At 39.5% G+C, this 21632-nt stretch overlaps 1 protein-coding gene, 2 long non-coding RNA genes and 1 pseudogene across 7 annotated transcripts in view; 2 read left to right on the top strand and 2 right to left on the bottom strand.

Moving 5' to 3' along the window:
• LOC309608005 overlaps nucleotides 1–21632 on the top strand; it is a 702496-nt gene that overhangs the window by 457468 nt on the left and 223396 nt on the right. The gene's annotated exons all lie outside the window — the stretch shown is intronic.
• The window catches only part of LOC309608012, a 336604-nt gene that overhangs the window by 168120 nt on the left and 146852 nt on the right, over nucleotides 1–21632 (top strand). The gene's annotated exons all lie outside the window — the stretch shown is intronic.
• PRIM2 (DNA primase subunit 2) overlaps nucleotides 1–21632 on the bottom strand; it is a 320025-nt gene that overhangs the window by 127123 nt on the left and 171270 nt on the right. For all 4 annotated transcript variants that reach the window (XM_082347208.1, XM_082347210.1, XM_082347211.1 and 1 more), the window contains one exon: nucleotides 19939–20006. In XM_082347208.1, coding sequence (XP_082203334.1) covers nucleotides 19939–20006 — 68 coding nt within the window. The remainder of the gene's footprint in view (nucleotides 1–19938; nucleotides 20007–21632) is intronic.
• On the bottom strand, nucleotides 10–19930 carry LOC309607994 (small ribosomal subunit protein eS7 pseudogene; annotated as a pseudogene). Its single transcript has one exon. The product of its transcript is annotated as a small ribosomal subunit protein eS7 pseudogene (transcript).

The following is a 21632-nucleotide window of genomic DNA, read 5'->3' on the forward strand; positions in this document are numbered from 1 at the left end:
AAAAATAAAAAGAACAAAATATTAAAATAGGATTTGTAAAACATATTTTGATCACTTCGAAGGAAATCTTTAAAATTCTGATATAAAGTCACAAAGAGAAAACATTTTACACATACCTTAGGAAAAACATAGCCAAGTGTTTTAAAGGTGTTTGATAGAATACATTTAAGAAACTTTCCCAAAATTAATACAGAAATGCAGTGCTCATCTGGATCTCCCGATTCCTAATCTAGGGTGCCATTTCCATTTCTTGGAAGCAGTATGCAAGCTGTTGTTAAAGTTAACACCTCTCCCACTGACCCCTTATAACAGCACGGCAGCAGAGCTAGGAATAAATGGGAGCTTACGTCCAGAGTCATCACTCAGTAGGCCCTTGAGTGAGTCACCTAGGCTCTCCACACCCCAGAATCCCTGTCCATCAATGGAGACGACAGTGCCTGCCCTGCAGTGTTGACAGGAGGTCAGAATTGAAGTACCTTTTGTTAAAGGACCTGACATATAGTAATCACTATTCGTTAAAATAAGTAACACGTGAACAGCACTTTACATGTACAAAGAGTCCTTATCTATATCCTCTAATTACATCCTCACAACAGCCCCAAGAGAGCAGGTTTATTTTACATTTGAGAAGTGAGGAACTTGTTAGATGAGAGAGCAAGTCAGCAGTACAGCAGGAACTCAAAACTTTTTGACTCCCAACTTTCTGTTTCTTCACTATACCATGCCATTCTCTTCCCTGTGATACCTTTTCCTCTTGTATTATTTAGAAATTAGGAAATATAACACGGCACATACTACCTAAAGCCCTCCACCTGTGTACATTATCATCTCCTTGACACAACTCCACACCCATAGCTCCATCAACACTGACTCAGATGCGGACATTCAGGGACCACGTGGCGAAGAACAGGTGCAAGGTTACATAGAAAACCATAGTCAAACTGTGGTTTATGCAGACTCCACAACTAAAGGGAAGTTCTGGAGTAAAGTATCATTACCATAACAAGGGATTCCGGATGCTCTACTTTCTACCTGCTCAGCACTATAGCTTCTTGCTGCTGGATAACATACACCCTCAAGATGCTCTGTAGAAAGGCTGTTGTTCCTACAATCAATCAGGTTATTGATTAAACAATGGGTACGGATTATGAAGCAAAACTACTGGATATCTCGGGACGTTGCAGCCACTGGCAAGGAGACTGTCACAAGTGTAGATGTCCCCTTCTGACAGTCTTCCCTCCATGGGCTAAGAACGGCCTGAGAATCACTCTGAGAGCAGGACAAGCAGAATGCCAGAGAGTGACACAGAATGATCCTGTACCTAAAACACATCTTCTTGCCTTTGGTATTATTTCTCCCTCCAGTAACAAATTTCTGACAGCATATCACTGGACTCTATCCATTCCCTTTATCATAGTAGTGCCATGCCACACAAAACTCATGTTAAGTTAAACCAACAGCTGCCATTTAATTTTAATATTTTACATTTTAATATAGAACACAACCAGAGAATTGTTTCAGTGAAATCCCCCAAAATAAAAACATATTTCACTTTCCAATATGTCTTACACACAGGGCAGTGAAAACAGCATAGGCTATGAGTCTGAAGACTTGCTTTTGTTTTTGTTCTTTAAATCACTAGTTTGGCAAACTGGTAATCTGCACTATTCTCATTTATAAAATGGTATTAATAAGACCAGGCCTGCTTAGCTAACAGAAATCCTGGGGAGATCAAATGAAATAATAAATTCAAAGTGCTAATTAAAATCAGTAAAGCATATTCCAGTACACAGAGCAACTGCAGTCTTGACCAGTAAGTACAGAGGAACACAAAACAAAACAAAATAAAACAGGATGGGAAGGGAGGCAGCATGATCCTGTAGAGGAGTCATCCCCCAGTTGGGAGATGCTAGCCCACTCCATTGACCCCTGTAAGCTTTCATTTCTTAGGCTATAAATTGATCACAATCATCTAACAGGATCGTTCAGCTCAAACAGATGAACAAATACAAAAGTCCTGTATAAATGGTAAAATGATGTACAAACATGATTATAGTCACTGAGTAGTTTTCTCAGCCCAGATTAATGCAGTATACAAAGTACAAAGAGAAGATGTATAAAGAGGACACATATGTTTGCCTGAATGCTGGTATAAAATGCTTGTTCCTCAAAGTTTTAATAGAATATGCAAAAGGACAAATTCCAAGAAAAAAAAGTAACAAAGAGAATGGTAGCAATGATAAATGCAAAGAATTTACTGGGTATAAATAACTACAGAGAGAATATAAGGAAACCTTCAGACATCATACTTCTAAAAATATTATAAATAGACAAGAAGATGGTCACCAGCCAACCCAGTAAGGGCAAGTGTGGAACCGTGGAAGAAAAGTGACAGAAATGAAGAACTGAAGCATAAGAATTGGGAATGAGATTCCTCTTCCACTCACTCAGAATCAGAAAGGATAACTTATATCTTGGTTAAAGGAGTTGGTACGTCACAGCTATTTAATACATACTTGAACATTTATGGATAGATGAAGCCAAGGGGGAGGATTTTCAGATATAAGAAAGACAAATCATGAGAAGCAGTGAATCCAATGATCTGCAGGCAGAAAGAACCATAAAAAGATTTTGGACAAGAATTCACATAATCAGGTTTATACTCGAGAAAGAAAGCAGTATAGAGAAATTACTAGAAAGGGAGGGATTGGGAAATGGAAAACCAGTTGGAAGAATATTGCAATATTCCGGGCAAGAGAAGTTTTTGTAAAGACCTGCAGTAAAGTAATGGCAATAGATGGAGAAAGGAAGGCAATCAAGGTAAAAGAAGAAGGAACAAATAGTGCTGCCATAAAAGAATAAAAATCCTTGGGGCTTCCCTGCTGGCTCAGTGGTTAAGAATCTGCCTGCCAACGCAGGGGACATGGGTTTGAGCCCTGGTCCGGGAAGATCCCACATGCCGCGGAGCAACTAAGCCCATGCACCACAACTACTGAGCCTGTGCTCTAGAGCCCACGAGCCGCAGCTACTGCAGCCCGCGCACCGCAACGAAGAGTAGCCCCCGCTCACCGCAACTAGAGAAAGCCCGGGGAAAGCAACGAAGACCCAACGCAGCCAAAAATAAATAAATAAATTTATTTTTTAAAAAAATCCTTAATAACAATTCACATTAGCTTGTGAGACTGGACCTTTGGCTTTTACTTGGAAGTGCCCAGGGATGTTACGAGATGAGACTCCTAACAGCCCCCAGGACAGGTAAGGCACCTTCTACCACCCTCAGAGCCCGGTGGCAGCTTCATATCACACAGCTTCCAAATGAATGCAGCTGCTACACTAATGAGCAAAAACATACATAATGAACTGTCAAAATATAGTCTTAGTTTCATGATTTTAAAAACTTGGTCAATTTTATGAACAAACATTTCTTAATCATGGTACTGGGAAAACAGAAAAAGTAATAAAAACTCTTTATAACTTTTTAATTCTTAAAAAATTTTTACTGTAATTTTTAACAGTAAAAACAATTTCTAATTGGTTCAATATACACACACACAAACCCAGCAGAAAATACTGTTTTCAACTCATTTTAAATAATCACAGCTTTAAGAAACACTCACTGTCACTGATGTACAGTTTTAACAAAGGGGATTTAGTCAGCATAAAAGCTTTCCTGCTTCTAACCTTCCATAAGAGAATAAATTGAGATGTAACACAAATGTCATTTTTTTTAACAAAGCGGACCAAAAAGCATTTTAATGGGCCACAAAATTCAAATTATGTCACTAATCATTATCCTGCCAAATATAAAGAGGAAGTTTTGATTAATCAGAGAATCTTAAAAAGTCAAGATTTGATTTAATTCTCAGCTTAGCCACTAATTTGCCACAAGTAAAAAAGAAAAAGCGTTAAGTCAAACTATGCATTAATTATTCATCCATAAATGTGGACAGTAAGGGATTAGGAGCTATAGTGATTTATTTCCATCCTGTATGCTAATTAATCTTCTATTTGCTAGAGTATCAGGTGAAAGGCACTAAAGGTAAAATGGTATCATTTTTCTCAAGTCACCAAAAAGCCAGAAAAGTGGTGAAAACAATAAAGATGTGGGTCCATGAATATTGAGTTATATTAGAACACTGTCTGTGGTGAAAGGTGACAGTGTGTGTTTGCTAAAATGTAGCAATTACACAGCACTGTACAAGCAACACAAACACCTTCACTCCCCAAACAGAACTAGAGAAACGCGGCAAACCCAGGACAAGCCTTACTTTTTTAAACACCATTAGATTGTCAGGCTCTCTATAAGAGACTTCTTCTACATCCCAGTCGCTGTCCTTTTCTAATTGCCTTTTTATAAAAAGCATCCAAGAGTCTCTGTACAGCTCCTCAATCCCTCATCAAGCACTTTTGTGACCAAGGAAGAGTCACAAAGTAGTGACGGACCCAAAGATGACCCAAACGGTACGACGTGATGAGGTGATGAGAGCCCCAACAAGGCTACAGAGAACAGGCCCTTCTCAGAGCAGGGGGAGGAGGACAGACCGCATGCAGCCCCGAAAGGGCGCCTCAGAGGGAGCCGCCCAGGGACAGCATCCAGGATTCTGAGTGTCGTGAGAACGCTGCTGAGATGACTGAGCAGACGCCTGCCAAGCCAGCGGGACCAGCTCAAGGCCGAAGGAGAGGAGGTTGACCATCAGGGAGAAGGCGGGCCTGGGTGGCAGAGGGGAAGAGCAGGAGACCACAGTCAAGGAATAACTGAAAAGTCACAGGCCTGGTTGTTTTAGTGTTTTTACCATTCATAGTTGAACAATTTTATATGTATTAGAACATTCTTAAATTTTGACCCGGTTCAGAAGTATATGATATGAGTTTATTAGGGTTGTTGGAGGGTTGTTAAAAGTAAGCATGTGATAAGGAGGTGACATTTGGGGATAATAAAAAAGTCTGTTTTTCTCAGCATCTGGAGGATTAGCACATATCAGATGGACAGGCAGAAAGACACAAGCAAAGCCAAGGAAATTTCACAGCTTATAGACGAAGATGTTGGGTTAGGTGGCAAAAGAGACAAGCAGAGGCAAGGGGGAAAAAGAGCTGAAACTGGGCAGGTAGGTCCTGAAACGCAGGTCTCTGAACAAAAACCGTTAAAATAAAGAGCCAATTCTATCTCCTTTTGCAATAACGTAGTGCTAAATCATGACTTTAATAACAATTTGAGGTTTTGTCAAGTTTAAAACCTTTAAAAACCTAAACCTGTGCATAATAGTATTTTCTAAGAAAACTGAATTTTGCAAACACAGAAGTAGTTCAGTGTTTGTCCTTGGTTATTTTGCTCTGTTTTGTTTTGAGGTGATGGTCCTAAGTTATCCAATCTACTATAAGAGAACTAATGGTACACAAAATATATAAAAGCATCTTCCTACTGTTGCATTTGTTCAATAAGCCTACATGCAACTTAATTAAAACTCAGTCACATCTGAGGAACTTTTTCCTCCCACATTGTCTTGCTCATTAAACACTAAGAAGTAAGCAGAGTTAGTTTTCCAATAAGGCTAAAAATCACAGTAAATAGAAAATTGTAAAACCAACAGTTTCAACAAATTAAGAGTTGAAAGGAGAAGAGACTTTCAAAATATCCATAACACATATTTACATAACCATATTTGACATGATCCTATTTTCAATCCAATTAAACAATCCGATAGGTGGGTGGGAGGAGGGCTGAGGCATAACAGAGACAGGAAGGCACAATCAGTCACAGCCACACAGAACCAGTTCTCCCAAACACTACCACACAAACATCGAATCTACACAATAGAAATGCAGTGGATATATAAAGAGGTAAATCAGAAACACATACATCTGCACACATCTGATCTGTGAAAGGCAGACCCATGCTTGGTCTTTGTAGAAACAACAGAAATATAAGCCTCGGTCAGTACACCACCAATGTCAACACGAGCACTTAGGTTTCAACAGGGAGTCACTTTTGAGTGCTGAAAATAAGAGACGAAAACAAAAAGAAGAAATTATATGAAAGTGGCTTTGTGGGTCTCATGACAAGATTAGCTGGTTAAGGAAAAAACCTTTCCTGCTGTGGCCCTGATCTCAGCACATGATGGCCCATCACAACTCTGCTCGAGTGGCCTTCACAAGTCCCACCACTGAGACACAAATGCCACAGGACACAGCTGGCAAAACGGGTGACACCTCTCCAATCATTTTCCCGTTTTCCGATTAGTGATGCAACTTGAGGGAGGGAATAAGGAGTAGTGGAATAGTTGCAACATTTTAGGAATTAGCTGCAATTCTGCCTCATTTGCATAATTTTTCCAAGTCCAATCTGCCCAAAGCAATCAGGGAGCACAGCAGAGTAAGGGAGTGAGCCAAGCAGCCTGACGAGGAGCACAGGTATCAGACCTGCTGGTCCTGTCTGTGCTACACTCACCGTGTGACTTTGCTTTCAGTTTCCTCGCTGGGAAACAGGAATCACAAAAGGGGTCACGAAAGTACCCCCTCCGAGGACTGCTGTGAGGATCAAATGAGATGTCTATAAGAGTTTACCGCACGATTTTTCACTCAAATTGTTTTCTTTTTTAATTGTGAATAATATTTTATTTAGTCATTTTTGTTTACAACTGAACTCTGGGAATTCAAAATTAATATCCTTGCCCGTGAGCTTCTTATAGACACCAGAAAATGTTCCAACCTTGTGTTCCACATTGTTCTGCTGTGCTTTATCCAAATGAACCTTTATGAGTTGGCTGCCAACCAGCTTCTCGCGGATTCTCTTGCCCAAAATCTCACTTGGGAAAACCAAGTCCTCCAGGATGGCATCGTGCACTGCTGTCAGAATGCAGCTCCTGGGATGCTTTTGCTTATCTTTTGTACGGCTTTTGCAAGTTGGCTTAGGCAGAATTCTCTGCGTGATAAAGACAAGGTGCTTCCCGCTGAACTTCTTCTCCAACTCACACACTAGCGGACCTGGATTTTTCTGGAAAGATTTCAGTTGAAGAATGGGAACAAGATTATGATAGCTTTCCGACCACCACCAACTTCAATTTCCTCAGTGGTCGTGATGTTCAGCTCCCGCAGCTGGGCCTTGAGGTACAAGTTCATCTCCAGCTTCAGAAGGACCTGGGAGACGCCCAACTCAAACTCATCTGGCTTTGCACCATTGGGCTTGGCAATCTTCACGCTGGAACTAAACATGGCCTGGACCTTGCCAATGCAGCCAACACTTCACTCAAATTGTAATCATCATTATCATCCAGGCCTCAATTTGTTACACGTGGACGTTTTGGTTGTTGTTTCTCTCTACTCTTTAACATTCACCACTTTCTTCCCATGAATATCAGGAAAAAAATGTATTTCTTTCCTATCTTCTTTATACTATCACATAAAATATTTAATCTTAAAGTAGAATTTAGATGTCTTTGAATAACCTGATGATCTGGAAGGTTTTATCTATAGCTACACTCTTAGAAAGTTTCCACAGTGCAAAACTTCAACCTCAAACACTGCAGGTTTCAATGGAACCCAGCTTTGCAGAGCTGCATATCCAATATGGTAGCCACCAGCCAACTGTGACTAAGCTGCACTTGAAATGCAGCTTAGTCAGAATTAAGAAGTTCCATGAGTGTAAAATTTGCACTGGATTTCAAAGACTTGGTATGAAAAAATAATGTAAAACATTTCATTAATAAATTTCCCTATCGATTACATGTTGAAATGATATTCTGAATATGAGTTAAGTAAGATATTACTAAACTTAATGTCACTGAAGTAATTTAAAATTACACATGTGGCTCGTATTTGTGGTGCTCATATACTTCTGGACAGCACTGTCGTACAGTGAGGACAGTGACACGAAGCAATCAAGTGCTTCCCCTGAGGACTAGGTCCACATGCAGAAACGCCAGTTGACCTACCCTGACTTCTATTTGCCAAGTGAAGATCAGACTCTGCTGGGCGTAAGTGGAATACAAGCTGCAACTGGGCCACTAAAGGAATGCCTCAAGTCAACTGTAAATATGCTTGTTTTCATAACACTGTGCTTGGGAATCAAGGTTCCAAACTTGAGCCACACCTTCCCATTTCTACTATTAGGGAAGCAATCGTGAATTCTGATTAGCTTGGAGGTAACCTGAATCACTGGGGGGGAGGGTGTGTGTATGTGTGACACATTTTTGTCTGGGAGTCTTTGGGGCTGCGTGACTCACCTCAACACTTAATCACAACAGTCCATTCTTCTCTCATCTGTAAGAAGCTGTGCTGAGGGTCAGGGGGGGTGGGTATGAGTCCGGAAGACAGCAGAACCCTGGGCTAGGCCAGACAGAACCCACCTCCCATCCTCAGGGAGCACCTCTACACCCTCCCTCCCCACCAACAAACAGCCTCTGAGGTTCATAAAATAGTAACACATAAAACACATTTCCTTTCTTCGTCAACTATTTCCCAGTACTCTTGAAAGAGGTTAACACTATTTACTCCTTTCTATCTGGCAGCTATAGTTTATCATATTTTAAAAACTGGTATCAAATAAAAAAGCAGTGAAGAAAGCATCACGAGTAATCAAAACTGATCTCTGCATCAAGGAAACATATTTCTTTGTTTAAATTAAAAAGTAAGCTAATACATTTTTCAAAATGAACTATAATTTCCTACATCACTCTATAAAAGTATACCAAGTCCCAATACAACCCTTTCACATGAAGTCAGGTGTAATCATAGCACAAATGGAAAAACAATTTCAAAAAGAGGAAACAAAGGTTTTGAACATCACCCATAATATCCACTTTTGCAATCACAATTTTACCCACTTTGGATGTTAAAAAAAAATACTCTGACCACATAAGCTAGGCTATTCAGACATTTAGAAAGCACAATCCCTGCAGTTTGGATTTCTTGGGTGTGTAGGAAATCAAGGGAACCACAGTTACAATATATCACTTCCTGCTGTGAGGATATCACAGGAAAATTCACTCAATAGCTGTCACCACTGAAATTGAAATGAGTTTCTTTCTACAGCTAAATCCCTAGTAAATGGTATCCCACTTGTGTTAGCCCAAGTGATTTTCCCTGCAGTTACTCCAAATGAGAACACAATCAATAAAATTCTGTTATAAATTGAATGTAAATTATTTTTCCACAAGCATGAATTTTACTCAATTTTGCGTAAAAAAAATTCTCTCCGAAAAACTACCATCACACGATACGTAGGATACCGATCTATATTTCCCTACAATTGAGAGAAGCTGTATGATTTCAAGAGGTGCACATATACAATAAAAAAACAAGCTCATATGGGTTTCCACATCAGGTGAGAACTATAAACAGCACAATCACTACTCCTCTTTGTTTTAGGTTGGCCCCATCTTTTCCCATATGGTCCATATTTTTCTATTTATTCCAATTTCTAAGCTGCAACAGTCCAATGAACTGCAAGAGAGTTGAAAGTTGCACCTCATTTTTCTATAAAAAATATCTGTACCTCACAATTGTCAAAAATCATGGAATTGCACCCTTAAAATGAGTGCATTTCATTGTATGTAAATTATACCTCAATAAAATTGATTTAAAACGTAAAATATACACATGCATCCCTATAAGATAGTCACACTACAGTGCTACATAGATGTTTGCACCATACACACTTAAAGCCCCCAACAAAGATCTCTATTTTCATGAGTATGTTTTTTATACTCCTTTTACATTCTTAGCATATTCTGGGAGTATAATGACCCCTAAAAGTAGAGGCTGTTTTGACTTGGCTTTGACCCAGGATAGTCAAATGATTACAATAAAGAAATGTTGCCTGAGAGATTGGTACTGAAAAGTTGAGGGCGGGGTGTGCGTGAAATAAAGTTCTAACACACAGGAGAACTAAGACATTAAATTGATGGTCATCGTCTCATTTCCCCACAATGTACAGAGGGCGGGATGCTTCTGAGATACGCTATCACAGGTCTATGGCACCCGACGATGCCCCCTCACACTTGTTCCCTAATAACAGAGAGAACCAGGGACATGAAGGTGGGGGTTTGATGGAGGTTTTGAAGGGAGGGGAGAAGAAGGGGAGAGCTAATGAGGATTATTATTACAAGTCACATCCAGAGATCACGTCACACACTTTTCCTACACACTCTGTCACTCTTGCACAGCCATTAACAATGGCTCATCATGTTAAGGTCTTCGTTTCATAGATCAAAACAGCAAGGTTCATAATAGCTTTGGTTTTATTTTGTTTTTAAATACAGTCTTCAACATTTGGATAGGTCACTGGGGAGAAAGAAAGGGGGTCCTTCTGAGGTCACACAGAGAAACAGAAAGGACTCTCTTTGGTTAGCTCCTGATTCCAGGAGAAACAGTCCCAAGTCCCAAAACAAAAGGCAAAACCAGTGTTGAATTTCTACAATGTATAAAGAGTATTTCTTTACCAAAGCTTTTCCTTGGAAATGACAGAAAATTCACTAACATTTTGTCCAAACTATTATACCATCTCATCCAGTCTCAACATTTAGTAGCTTAAAAAACCTAAATGAGAGGTAAAATTTTAAAACCTAAAAGTGTTCTCTCCCAGCACTGGCTCATTCAGGAGTCTTCCTGAGGTCCAGCCCCTGTTACAGTAACAGGGAGAGAGGTAAACAGAAGGAAGGATGCCTTGCTCTCATGGAGCTTACACTGCAGACAAACACACACCAAAAAACAAATGAACACATAAAAATGACCATTTCAGCCAGTGACGCTGCTGTGAGGAAAACAGAGCAGGTGACAGCACAGAGGCCCTGGGGGTGAGTGTGAGCTGGGTGACCAGAAGCAGCCTTTTGTGAGGCTGAGAGGACACAGTTACATCATGTGACCAAGGTCCCCAGTGGCCTCCTGTGGACAGTATGTATGCCGTCCACCAAGGACCACGGCAGCTCAATTAAAAATGGGCTGTTTATTCCCTTTGTATCAATGTTATCTTTTTAGAACTACTTTCTAAACAGTAGTTACAAACAACTGAGAGGGCGCTACACCTTCAGTGAGTCTGGGCTGTCTGTCTGCAGCCCAATCTATCAATGTTTTGTTTTTACTGTGAATTGTGCCTGGTTGCCAGGGGGTCTTCTTAGGTTCACTAAACATTTAGACTCACAAGATTTCCACACGTGGCACCAGGTGGCTCAGAAAGACCCAGGACAGAACCCCAGCTCACCAGCTGGGCAGCGTGAGCACTAGACCTCCTGCAACACCTGCACAGGTGGGTGGCTCGGGGGCAAGGAGGGCACGCCCACACCCGGAAGCACGGGGCTGCTGTGGCTCAGGGACCTCAGACCCCTCAGTGGCCGCAAGCCCTTAGAACCACGTCCACAGCTACCTCAGACTTGGAACTCCAAATCCATTAATCTAGAAACCATTATTATACTTTAAAAAATATATGACTATGTAAACATATTTCAAATATGACAGAGAACCTTGCTGTCCAATCCAATAACCATTAGCTACAACCGGCTACTTAAATTTAAATTAATTAAAATAAAATTACAACCTGCGCACTTCAGTCACACTAGCCATACTTCAAGCACTCAACAGCCATAAGTAGCTGCTGGCTGCTGGGTTGAGCGGCACAGGTACAGAACATTTCCATCACCACAGAAAGTTCCACTCACAGCACTACGCAAATCACTTTTTCGCTGCTAATATATCACAGTAACTACCACAATGCTTTCTCAGGCTTTTTAAGAAAATTGTTTCCCATAGCATTGTCATCATTTTGTACCTTGCTAGTGCTTTATGCCTAACACAGTGTAAAATAACTAATTTTCTTTATTACTTAACTAGAGGACAATCAATATTTTAAAGAAACCCAAAGAGTGAAGAATAGGAAATTTGAAAACTACAGACAATGAAACTACTTGAAAAACATAAACAATCATAAACTTTGCTTTCCAGGAAGACTGACAGCATCCACAATCCATAAATCCCTAAGAAACCTTGGAGTCAGAGGGCCAACAGAAATCTGACATTTCTACTTGGGAACAAGCTGCAAGAACACTGTGACATGCAAGGCTGTGTGCCCACAGAATCATGTCCCTCTACTGTGATTTCCATGATGCTATGTGCCCCACAGAATCAGGTACCTCTACTATGCTAACAGCCATCATAATTTACTATAATTACTTTAAGATTCTCTCTTTTCTGAGCAACACTGAGTCCTATAAGAGCAGAAATAAACATGTATCCCTAGAACCTAACACCATGCCTGGCACCAAGTAGTTCCCGTAGTATGTGTTAAATTAATAATAAATAAAACAAACACTTAGAATAAAGGTTTGTGACCATGTATTTACCTCCACAAGTCACAGCCACTACGTACAATCTCATTACAGAGTCTACTATTTACAAAGGTATCTATTTGCCTTGGCAAGATGGCCAGTTGAAGAGCCAGGAAAGACTTTCCTATCTTCTTTCTATATCACTGAAAAGAAAATCAGTACTTTATATTCCTGTAAAAATCATTGTTAACCCTTTTTCAACTTTAAAACATGTTAAGCTAACAAAGTGACCTAACTACAAACCCCAGGGAAATTTAGTATTGTATATAAATTAAGAGTGGTGGTTTACCTGTAAAACTGATGAAAAGTGATGTTAAAAGCTGTTTTCAACCTCCCAAGAGAAAACCCTCACATTAATAGGCAGATCAATGGCCCTCCAAAGATGTTCACTCATGAATATGTTAGGTTATGTGGGAAAAAGGACTCTGCAGATGTAATTAAGATTAAGGACCTTGAGATGGGGCAATTATCCTGGGTATACATGTGGGCAATGTAACTACATGAGACTGTAAAAGCAGAAAGCTTTCTCAGGGTGGAGGCAGAGATGCAGTCACAGAAGTCAGTTCTGACACATGAGAAGGACTGATGCACTGCTGCCGGCTTGGACAGGGGACCACACGCAAGGACCAGAAAGAGGCCCCTGGGGCTCAGGGAAAGCAGAGGAAGGAATGTGGGCCCCTGGCTGACAGCCTGCCAGGAAATGGGGATCTCAGTCCCGCCACCACAAGGAACTGCACTCAGCCAGCAACATGCATGAGCTTTAGCAGCACACTCTGCTCCAGAGCTTCCAGCAACAGCCACAGCTCTGCTGGCATCGTGATTTTAGCTGCGGGAGGCCCATGTGGGATTTCTGACCTACAGGACTGTATGATAAAAATGAGTGCTGCCCATTCAATTTGTGGTAATTTGTTATGGCTACAACAAAATTTTCTAATCTAGACACACTAATAAGGTTTAAAATTCAGCATCCTGAATTCTGTCTTCTTCAAGTTGCTGGTTCACTTGCTAAGGATGTGGTCACTTCCTTGCCTCTCTTGTCCCTGTAAAGCTATAAGCCACCTAGGCTGCTGCTGCTCTCTGTCCCATCTCCGTCTCCTGGGAAACATCTCCGCTGCCATCCCTCTTCATGCAGTCATCACAGCATATCTTCTCCCCAGTGGACCTCATCTGGCCACAAAGAAGCTGCTAACACTCTGTAATTGTTCTTCACAGCTTTATTCAACCAAAAAAAGCCTGAATACCCAGTAAAATGGGAATGGTTAAGATAGATATATCTATCCTCAATTGAATACTGTAAGTCACTTAAAAATGCAGCCATGAAAAGTAATCTTCTACTTTACTACATAGGTATGACATACTAAGTGAAAAAAAATTTTTTTTAGTTTAACCATTTAAATTATTGTTACATAAAAATATAGAGAGATTACAACAAAAGCCTAGCAGTGGTTATTATATTAGTGAAGCAGGATTCGTTTCTTCTATTTTTCCAAATTTTATATAGTATGACTATAAATTTTATCAAAAAACATTAAATGACATAAAATTTGTAACATAAACCACATACACCTCTCCTTCTTCTGCTTGATTAAGCTGCAGCAACTACTCCAGTACAGCCACGCATGTGTGTGTGTGTGTGTGTGTATAGATTGCTCTTCTTTCCCTGTTAGCATATAAACATCTTGAGCTGAGGGACCACATCTCTTAGCATCTTTGTACACAGAGTATCCATTATAGTGCCCTTAACACAATGGAAGGGTTTTAATAAAATGCTCACTTTTGACAACTACATCTCTAAAAAGGCATAAACATTTTCAATACAAACGTGAAAAAAAAATAACTCAAAGACCATAAATAATGGGAAAGAACACATTCTTTCTAATTTATTAATATCTTACAAGGCACCTGAAACATCTTCACAATAATCACTGAGCTAAAAGCTTATGTTGCTGCATGTAGAAAAGGAAATAAATATAGTCAAGTTAATGCCAGAGCTTAGAAACAGGTGATGAGGAAGAGCTGACGAACAGCTGGAGCCCGTGGACCACGTTAATGAGGCTCTCACTTCAGCCCTCACCTGGTGGGCATCCTGATCTACCAAACCTTTCCTAACACATGAATGCCCAACAATTTTCTGATTTCAAAATGAGAACTAACTCAAAAATAAAACACTGGGAACTGTACCACCATGGATACTGGGAAAAGCTTTCTTACAGAGATTGCATTTCTGATATAAAATCTGTGTCGGCATATTCTTCGGAGGAATGAATAGAAATGTGTACATATCAACCAAATGTACTGCATTAGGAAAAAAAATTTACAAAATAATTGTTGGTAATAATACTAACTGAAGGAAAAAAAATAATACCAACTGAAGAAAGATGCTTTCATTATTTTAAATGATTTTCAAATAAAGGTCAATATAAACATCTGCTTAGAAATTCAGGATGCATTACAAGTTAATCCATGTGATACAGTTCAAGTATTTACTACAGGTAATGCTTCTCTTTGCTAGCTTCTCTTATCTTTACTTGATTTCTGTTTTATTATTAGGTTGAAATATGCTAATAAAATTAGGAAAAATAGTGTAACAAATACATGGTTTTGAAATTATTCTTTAATTTTTAATTAAAGAGTTGGAAAATCATTAAATTTATTGGCAAAATATTAAATGAGAACAATATTCACTTCATATCTTGAGGTGGAGAGGTGAAGGAGGAAGACACACTGTGGGGAAAGGCCTTATTTTTAAGGGAAAAAAAAATCATATCCAAGTAATCACATGTAGATTGTGGGCTACAACTTTTCTTCTGTAGTCTCACCTATTTACACCTAGCATTTGTAAATGATACAATAAATAAAAATAACAATCTTTAACATAAACACCCTTGGTAGTCTAATACATTTTTATAAATATTATCCCATAGGTTCCAACATTAGGGTAGCAAAGACACTTATACACAATAAACTTCTACATTTACAGGAACATATCCCAAGGCCTTTATATATCTCCAAATTAGAAAATCAGTACATGATATAATTCACCCTAGAAAATGCAGTGATGTGTGAGGATGTGTAAGGTCACCTTGAGATGTGGACTCATTAGATGATGTATATAATGATATGTGACTTGAGGAGAGCAGAAATTATGATTTACACAAATTCTCTCTGGCATTTCGGAATTTAACACGAACTTCCTGAGGCTCCATCACTAAACTTTAAAATAGGGATAATGACAAACAACCGTCTACCATCCTCACTGGGGTGTTCTGAGTATGAACTAAAAAGCCAGTTTGGACAGTACTTTGTAAACTAGCCAGTTTGATTTCTGGGTCCCATGTCCTCCTCCCTCTTCTAATTACTTGCCCCTTCAATTATTTCCTCTTATTCCCATAAACCTCGTTTCTCCCTGACCGATAAACATTGCTCATCTTTCCAGCCTTCGGGGAAAAATCAAACACTTGTTTAACCATGACACTCATGGGTACAGTCCCCTTTCCTCCTCACTCTGCCAAGATCAGTCTACGCTCCCTGTATGCCCACAGCCTCATTCCTCATTTCCTCCTCGACCCCCATCCCAGGGATAGACTTGCATCTGTACCACTGCAAGGCGGGGGCTGAGCCACCCGTGGCTCCCATGCACCTAATCCAACTGACGTGAGGAGATTCTGACCTGACTTCCCTACGCATTTAACAGTGTTCACCTTTCTGAAAGCTTTCCCTTAGCATTGTTGATGCCACCACACCTTGCTGTGCTCCTGTTTCACTAGAGATTCCTCCCTGGTGTCTTTACCGGCTTCTCTTTTAACTCATCTCCTCCCTCCATCACTGCCCATCACAGGTCACTTAAACACTAACTTCTATGGGTTCTATTCAGGGCCATTTCCCCTTTTCTTATCACTCTATATTCTCTCCCTGAGTGATCTCAACCATCCCCCCGATTTTAACCACCCCTATATAGTGGAGATTAGCAAATGTCTCTCTATAAACCTGGCTCTCAAACTCTGGGTCTATATTCAGCTACTTACTAAACATTCCCCATATGCTCCACCAGCATCTCAACTTTAAAATGTCTGAACCCACTGAACCTACGATCCCAGCAGTCCAATTCACCCCCTTGTCCTCCTTTACTCTCCTTCACGGTCACTGACAACATCCTCCCCCAAGTGAGATCAAAGTTCAGTCCAATCTGAGCAGCCACTGTGAGCCACCACTGTGCTAGGGGGTGTGGAATCCAAACAACCACTTCATGGCCTCATCACTTAAGGAAATGTACTTTGTGTTTAATTCCATTCAAAAGGTTTACAAATGTTGTAATGTGTTTAAATGCCTATCCCTCAAATGAAATCAAAACTGTAAATTCCTTGAGAACAGAAATTGTCTTTTTTTTTTTTTTGTAATCCCCGGCACATAATAGGTGCTCAGTTACTGATGGATGCTACTAACGAATAGCTTGCATTTCCATAAGAGATTGAAGCAAAATGCTTTCTGTGGTTAATTTAACTTTTAACTATATAACTAGGTTCAACTAAGAAAATCTGGACACATCGCTTCTACATTCTCAGAATGATATATATTGTTAAGCAATATACTAAATTATTAGGTTGGCAAAGTGTTATACTAATTCTCTTTGAATGTCTAAGTCCCGTAAAATGACTTGGGAATTTCTCTGTATTGCTACTTCAATTTTTGCGGATATTGTTATCATCTCCCAAATTAGTTTTATTGACAAACTTAATTAAAACACTACTCATCATTCCTCTTTGATCATTAGAGGCACTAAACAAAATTAGACCTAATAATGATTTCAGTTTCAACCTCCTAATGTCCACCTCCCCTTCTCGGTTATACTTAAACTATACAGTTCATGCAAATCAATGATGATTATTTTTTCCTAACAAGATTATCATTAGCATCTTTCAATCCAAACAGTATTCTTTCTTATTTTGACCTAAGCAAAAGGAAGGTAAAAGAAAAACATTACATTTAGACAGCCAAGAGACAATTCAATACATTGGAAAGGCTTTCCACAAGGTTACCTTGTGTAACAGGAAGTGTCCAACTATGCACATCAGCTGCCACCCTACATACAGATGTCTCTGACATGGTAATAAAACAAGAAACCATTTGGTTTAATAATAATAATAATTTTTTAAAAAGCAACATCAGTTGGTGCATATTACATGTAGCATCTAGCCCTGGTTGCTTAGCAAACAGCCACAAGTGACTTCCACAGAGAATGAAAACCCTAAATGAATGTACAGTTTGTGCAAGTTTCAAGGACTCAAGAAGACGTGTCAGTAGTTAATCTAAACTCTAGTTGACAATGACCGCACTGGGGTGGAGGAAGGAGAATCCATCATTATCTCACAGAATCAAGCACTGACTAGATGTGAGATCCAGCCCTTTAGGTCTATGTCTTCTGACTCAATGGTTTTATAGGGAAAAGAACTGTAACAATATGATTATTATAAATTATAAAAACTTTATGCAGAAAAAAACCAACAAAATATCACTGGTATAACACGTATTCATTCATTCAACAAAACACACAATGAAGACCTATCATGAAAAGCACTTTGCAGCTCTGGAGCAGTTCATACTCTAATGGAGAAATCAGGCAAGGAAACAAGCGATTACAGTATCATAGGTTCTGTAACATGGGGAGCCATGCAGTATTACGGGAACACAAATAAACACCTGAGAGGGAGCCGGGTGCGAGGAAGGGAGGGTGAGAACCAAGTGGTCAGGGAGAGCTCATCAGAGGAGGCGAACAAGAACAAGCAACATTAGTCAAGTCACAGAGGTGGAGGAAGGGGAAAAGAGCATTCCGGGAAATTATCTGCAAGGGCACTGAGGAGAGCAAGGGCATGTCACACTGGAGGAGCTTCAGGGCACCTGCTGGCAGGAGAAGTCAGGGCATCAGTACTGACAGAAAGTCCAAAGAGCCAGGCCAGCTCCTTCCAGAAGGACCTCATCTGCCAGGCTGAGAAGTTCTCACTTCATCCCGGGGGAAATTCAGGAGACAGAATGCTTTTAAACCGAGGAATAATATAATCACTGCAGCAGTGATGTGAAATAGAGAGGGCAAATTGGGCAAAGATAAGAGGCCACCAGAGGGAGATGCTCAGGCTGGGATTGGGAGGAGAGGGGGGCAGGGGAGTGACTAACACAGAGCTCTCAGAAATTTAACAACTCTGTACAGTATTCATGCTACTCAGTCCCTCGTGAAGTGTTAGTCTGTACCCCACCCTCCGCAACTGGAGAGGAGGACAGGAGAGGAGGAAAAGAGGGAGCAGGGAGGCAGGGGAGGAGGAAAATGAAGAACACTGAAAGACACTGGAAATTAACGTCCATGCCAATTTCTGAAGGAGCAGTAGCATTCTAGGTTTCAAAAGAATAAAAAGAAACCATAGAGGAAAACACTAAAGGTGCTTGGCTGCATAAAACTTGAAAATGTAGGTATGTTGGATAATGCAACATAATAAAAAACTTTCAGAAAAAAAAAAAACGATTGTAACAAATACAACAAAGAGTCACTATCCTTTATATCTAAAGTACGTAAGATCAAATAATCAAAAGATGCTATCAATAAATGGGCAAAGATACAGATAGTTAATCCTACCTCAAAAAAAAGTGGATAACAACATGATTTAAAATCATTCTTAATAATAATCAGTGCAAAGTACATGATACCAACAGTATCTTTATGGTAAACCTATTAAATTAGCAACTGTTTTAGCTGCCCCCTCTTGTTCAGGGTACAGCAACATGGGGGATCTTGTATGAAAATACAAGTAGAATAAGGTTTTTGAAAAAGAAATAAATATACTTAAATCTTTAAAAGGGTTCATATGCTTTCACAAATTCCACTTCTGAAAACCCATGCTAAGGAAACAATCAAAAATACAGATAAAGATTTACATACCGCATTTTTTACACTAGTGAAAAGAATGAAAAATGGTCTAAATGCTCCCCAAAGAATGATAAATATACTATAGGACACCCATACAAGAAAATATCGTATAATCATGAAAAACTATGTTTGTGGAGAGATTTTAGTAACAGAAAAAATGAAAAGATTAGTGAATTATATAAAAGTATAATTACAACACTGAGTTTTAAAACAGCACAGAGGAAAGCAGTATTATTTCTGAGTAGTGATGATAGGTTTTTCCTCCTCCTTTCCTGTATTTTCTAAGTTTGTTTTTAAATAATGAGGATAAATTATTTTTGTATTTAGAAAACAAATATAACTTATTTCAACTACCCCCAACAAAATATGTGCAGGTTCCCATAGTTTGTCTTAGCCTCGCAGTTAAGCAAATAGCTCATTCCTTTGAGATCTTTCTGAACTCAGTCATCACAACTCATTTTAACTTCAACTTATCAACCAGTTCTACATACTTTTATAGAATTAAAAGAACTTTCTATAGTACCCTGAAGTCAAGGGTAACAAGCGCATTGCACTAAGAACTTCAACTTAAATCAGAGAATTACAGACAAAAGAAAAAGAAAGGCTTTGTAAAGTTTTTAGACATCGAAGAGGCTTTAACCACATTGGTGTACTTTACCCACCGTAATGCAGGTGGATTTACAAGTTTGACAGGCTGGGCCTTTGTATTACCTGAGGTGGTTGAGCAGAGGCTGGAGTCTCTCATCCGACTGCACAGCGGGCAAGGACCTGGCTGTTAACTGAAAACAGAGAAGGGGGTGAGTAACCACAGCAAAGGCCTCAGACTGAACTCATCTGAACTACATGCAAAATGGAGACCCAGAGAGCAGAAGGAGATGGGGGGTTCCTAAAATGTAAGGACACTGTTCTTTTTTTTTGTTTTTTTTAACATCTTTATTGGAGTATAATTGCTTTAAAATGTTGTGTTAGTTTCTGCTGTTTAACAAAGTGAATCAGCTATACATATACATATATCACCATATCCCCTCCCTCTTGTGTCTCCCTCCCACCCTCCCTATCCCACCCCTCTAGGTGGTCACAAAGCACCGAGCTGATCTCCCTGTGCTATGCAGCTGCTTCCCACTAGCTACCTATTTTACATTTGGTAGTGTATATATGTCAATGGCCCTCCCTCACTTCATCCCAGCTTACCCTTCCCCCTCCCCGTGTCCTCAAGTCCATTCTCTGCGTGTGTCTTTATTCCTATCCTGCCCCTAGGTTCATCAGAACCAGTTTTTTTTGTAGATTCCATATATATGCGTTAGCATACGGCATTTGTTTTTCTCTTTCTGACTTACTTCACTCTGTATGACAGACCATATGTTCATGGGTTTATCTCTGGGCTTTCTATCCTGTTCCATTGATCTATATTTCTGCTTTTGTGCCAGTACCATACTCTCTTGATTACAGTAGCTCTGTAGTATAGTCTGAAGTCAGTGAGCCTGATTCCTCCAGCTCCGTTTTTCTTTCTCAAGATTGCTTTGGCTATTTGGGGATTTTTGTGTTTCCATACAAATTGTAAAATTTTTTGTTCTAGTTCTGTGAGAAATGCCAGTGGTAGTTTGATAGGGATTGCATTGAATCTGTAGATTGCTTTGGGTAGTAGAGTCATTTTCACAATGTTGATTTTTCCAATCCAAGAACATGGTATATCTCTCCATCTATTCATAACATCTTTAATTTCTTTCATCAGTGTCTTATAATTCTCTGCATACAGGTCTTTTGTCTCCTTAGGTAGGTTTATTCCTAGATATTTTATTCTTTTTGTTGCAGTGGTAAATGGGAGTGTTTCCTTAATTTCACTTTCAGATTTTTCATCATTAGTGTATAGGAATGCAAGAGATTTCTGTGCATTAATTTTGCGTCCTGCTACTTTACCAAATTCATTGATTAGGTCTAGTAGTTTTCTGGTAGCATCTTTAGGATTCTCTATGTATAGTATCATGTCATCTGTAAACAGTGACAGCTTTACTTCTTCTTTTCCAATTTGGATTCCTTTTATTTCTTTTTTTCTCTGATTGCTGTGGCTAACACTTCCAAAACTATGTTGAATAATAGTGGTGAGAGTGGGCAACCTTGTCTTGTTTCCTGATCTTAGTGGAAATGGTTTCACTTTTTCACCATTGAGAACGATGTTGGCTGTGGGTTTGTCTTATATGGCCTTTATTATGTTGAGGTAAGTTCCCTCTATGACTACTTTCTGGATGGTTTCTATCACAAATGGGTGTTGAATTTTGTCAAAAGCTTTTTCTGCATCTCCTGAGATGATCGTATGGTTTTTATCCTTCAATTTGTTAATATGGTGTATCACATTGATTGATTTGCGTATATTGAGGAATCCTTGCATTCTTGGGATAAACCCCACT

This window comes from Balaenoptera borealis, assembly GCF_965194805.1.
Source record: "Balaenoptera borealis genome assembly, chromosome: 12".
In the NCBI taxonomy this organism is placed as follows: Eukaryota; Metazoa; Chordata; class Mammalia; order Artiodactyla; family Balaenopteridae; genus Balaenoptera; species Balaenoptera borealis.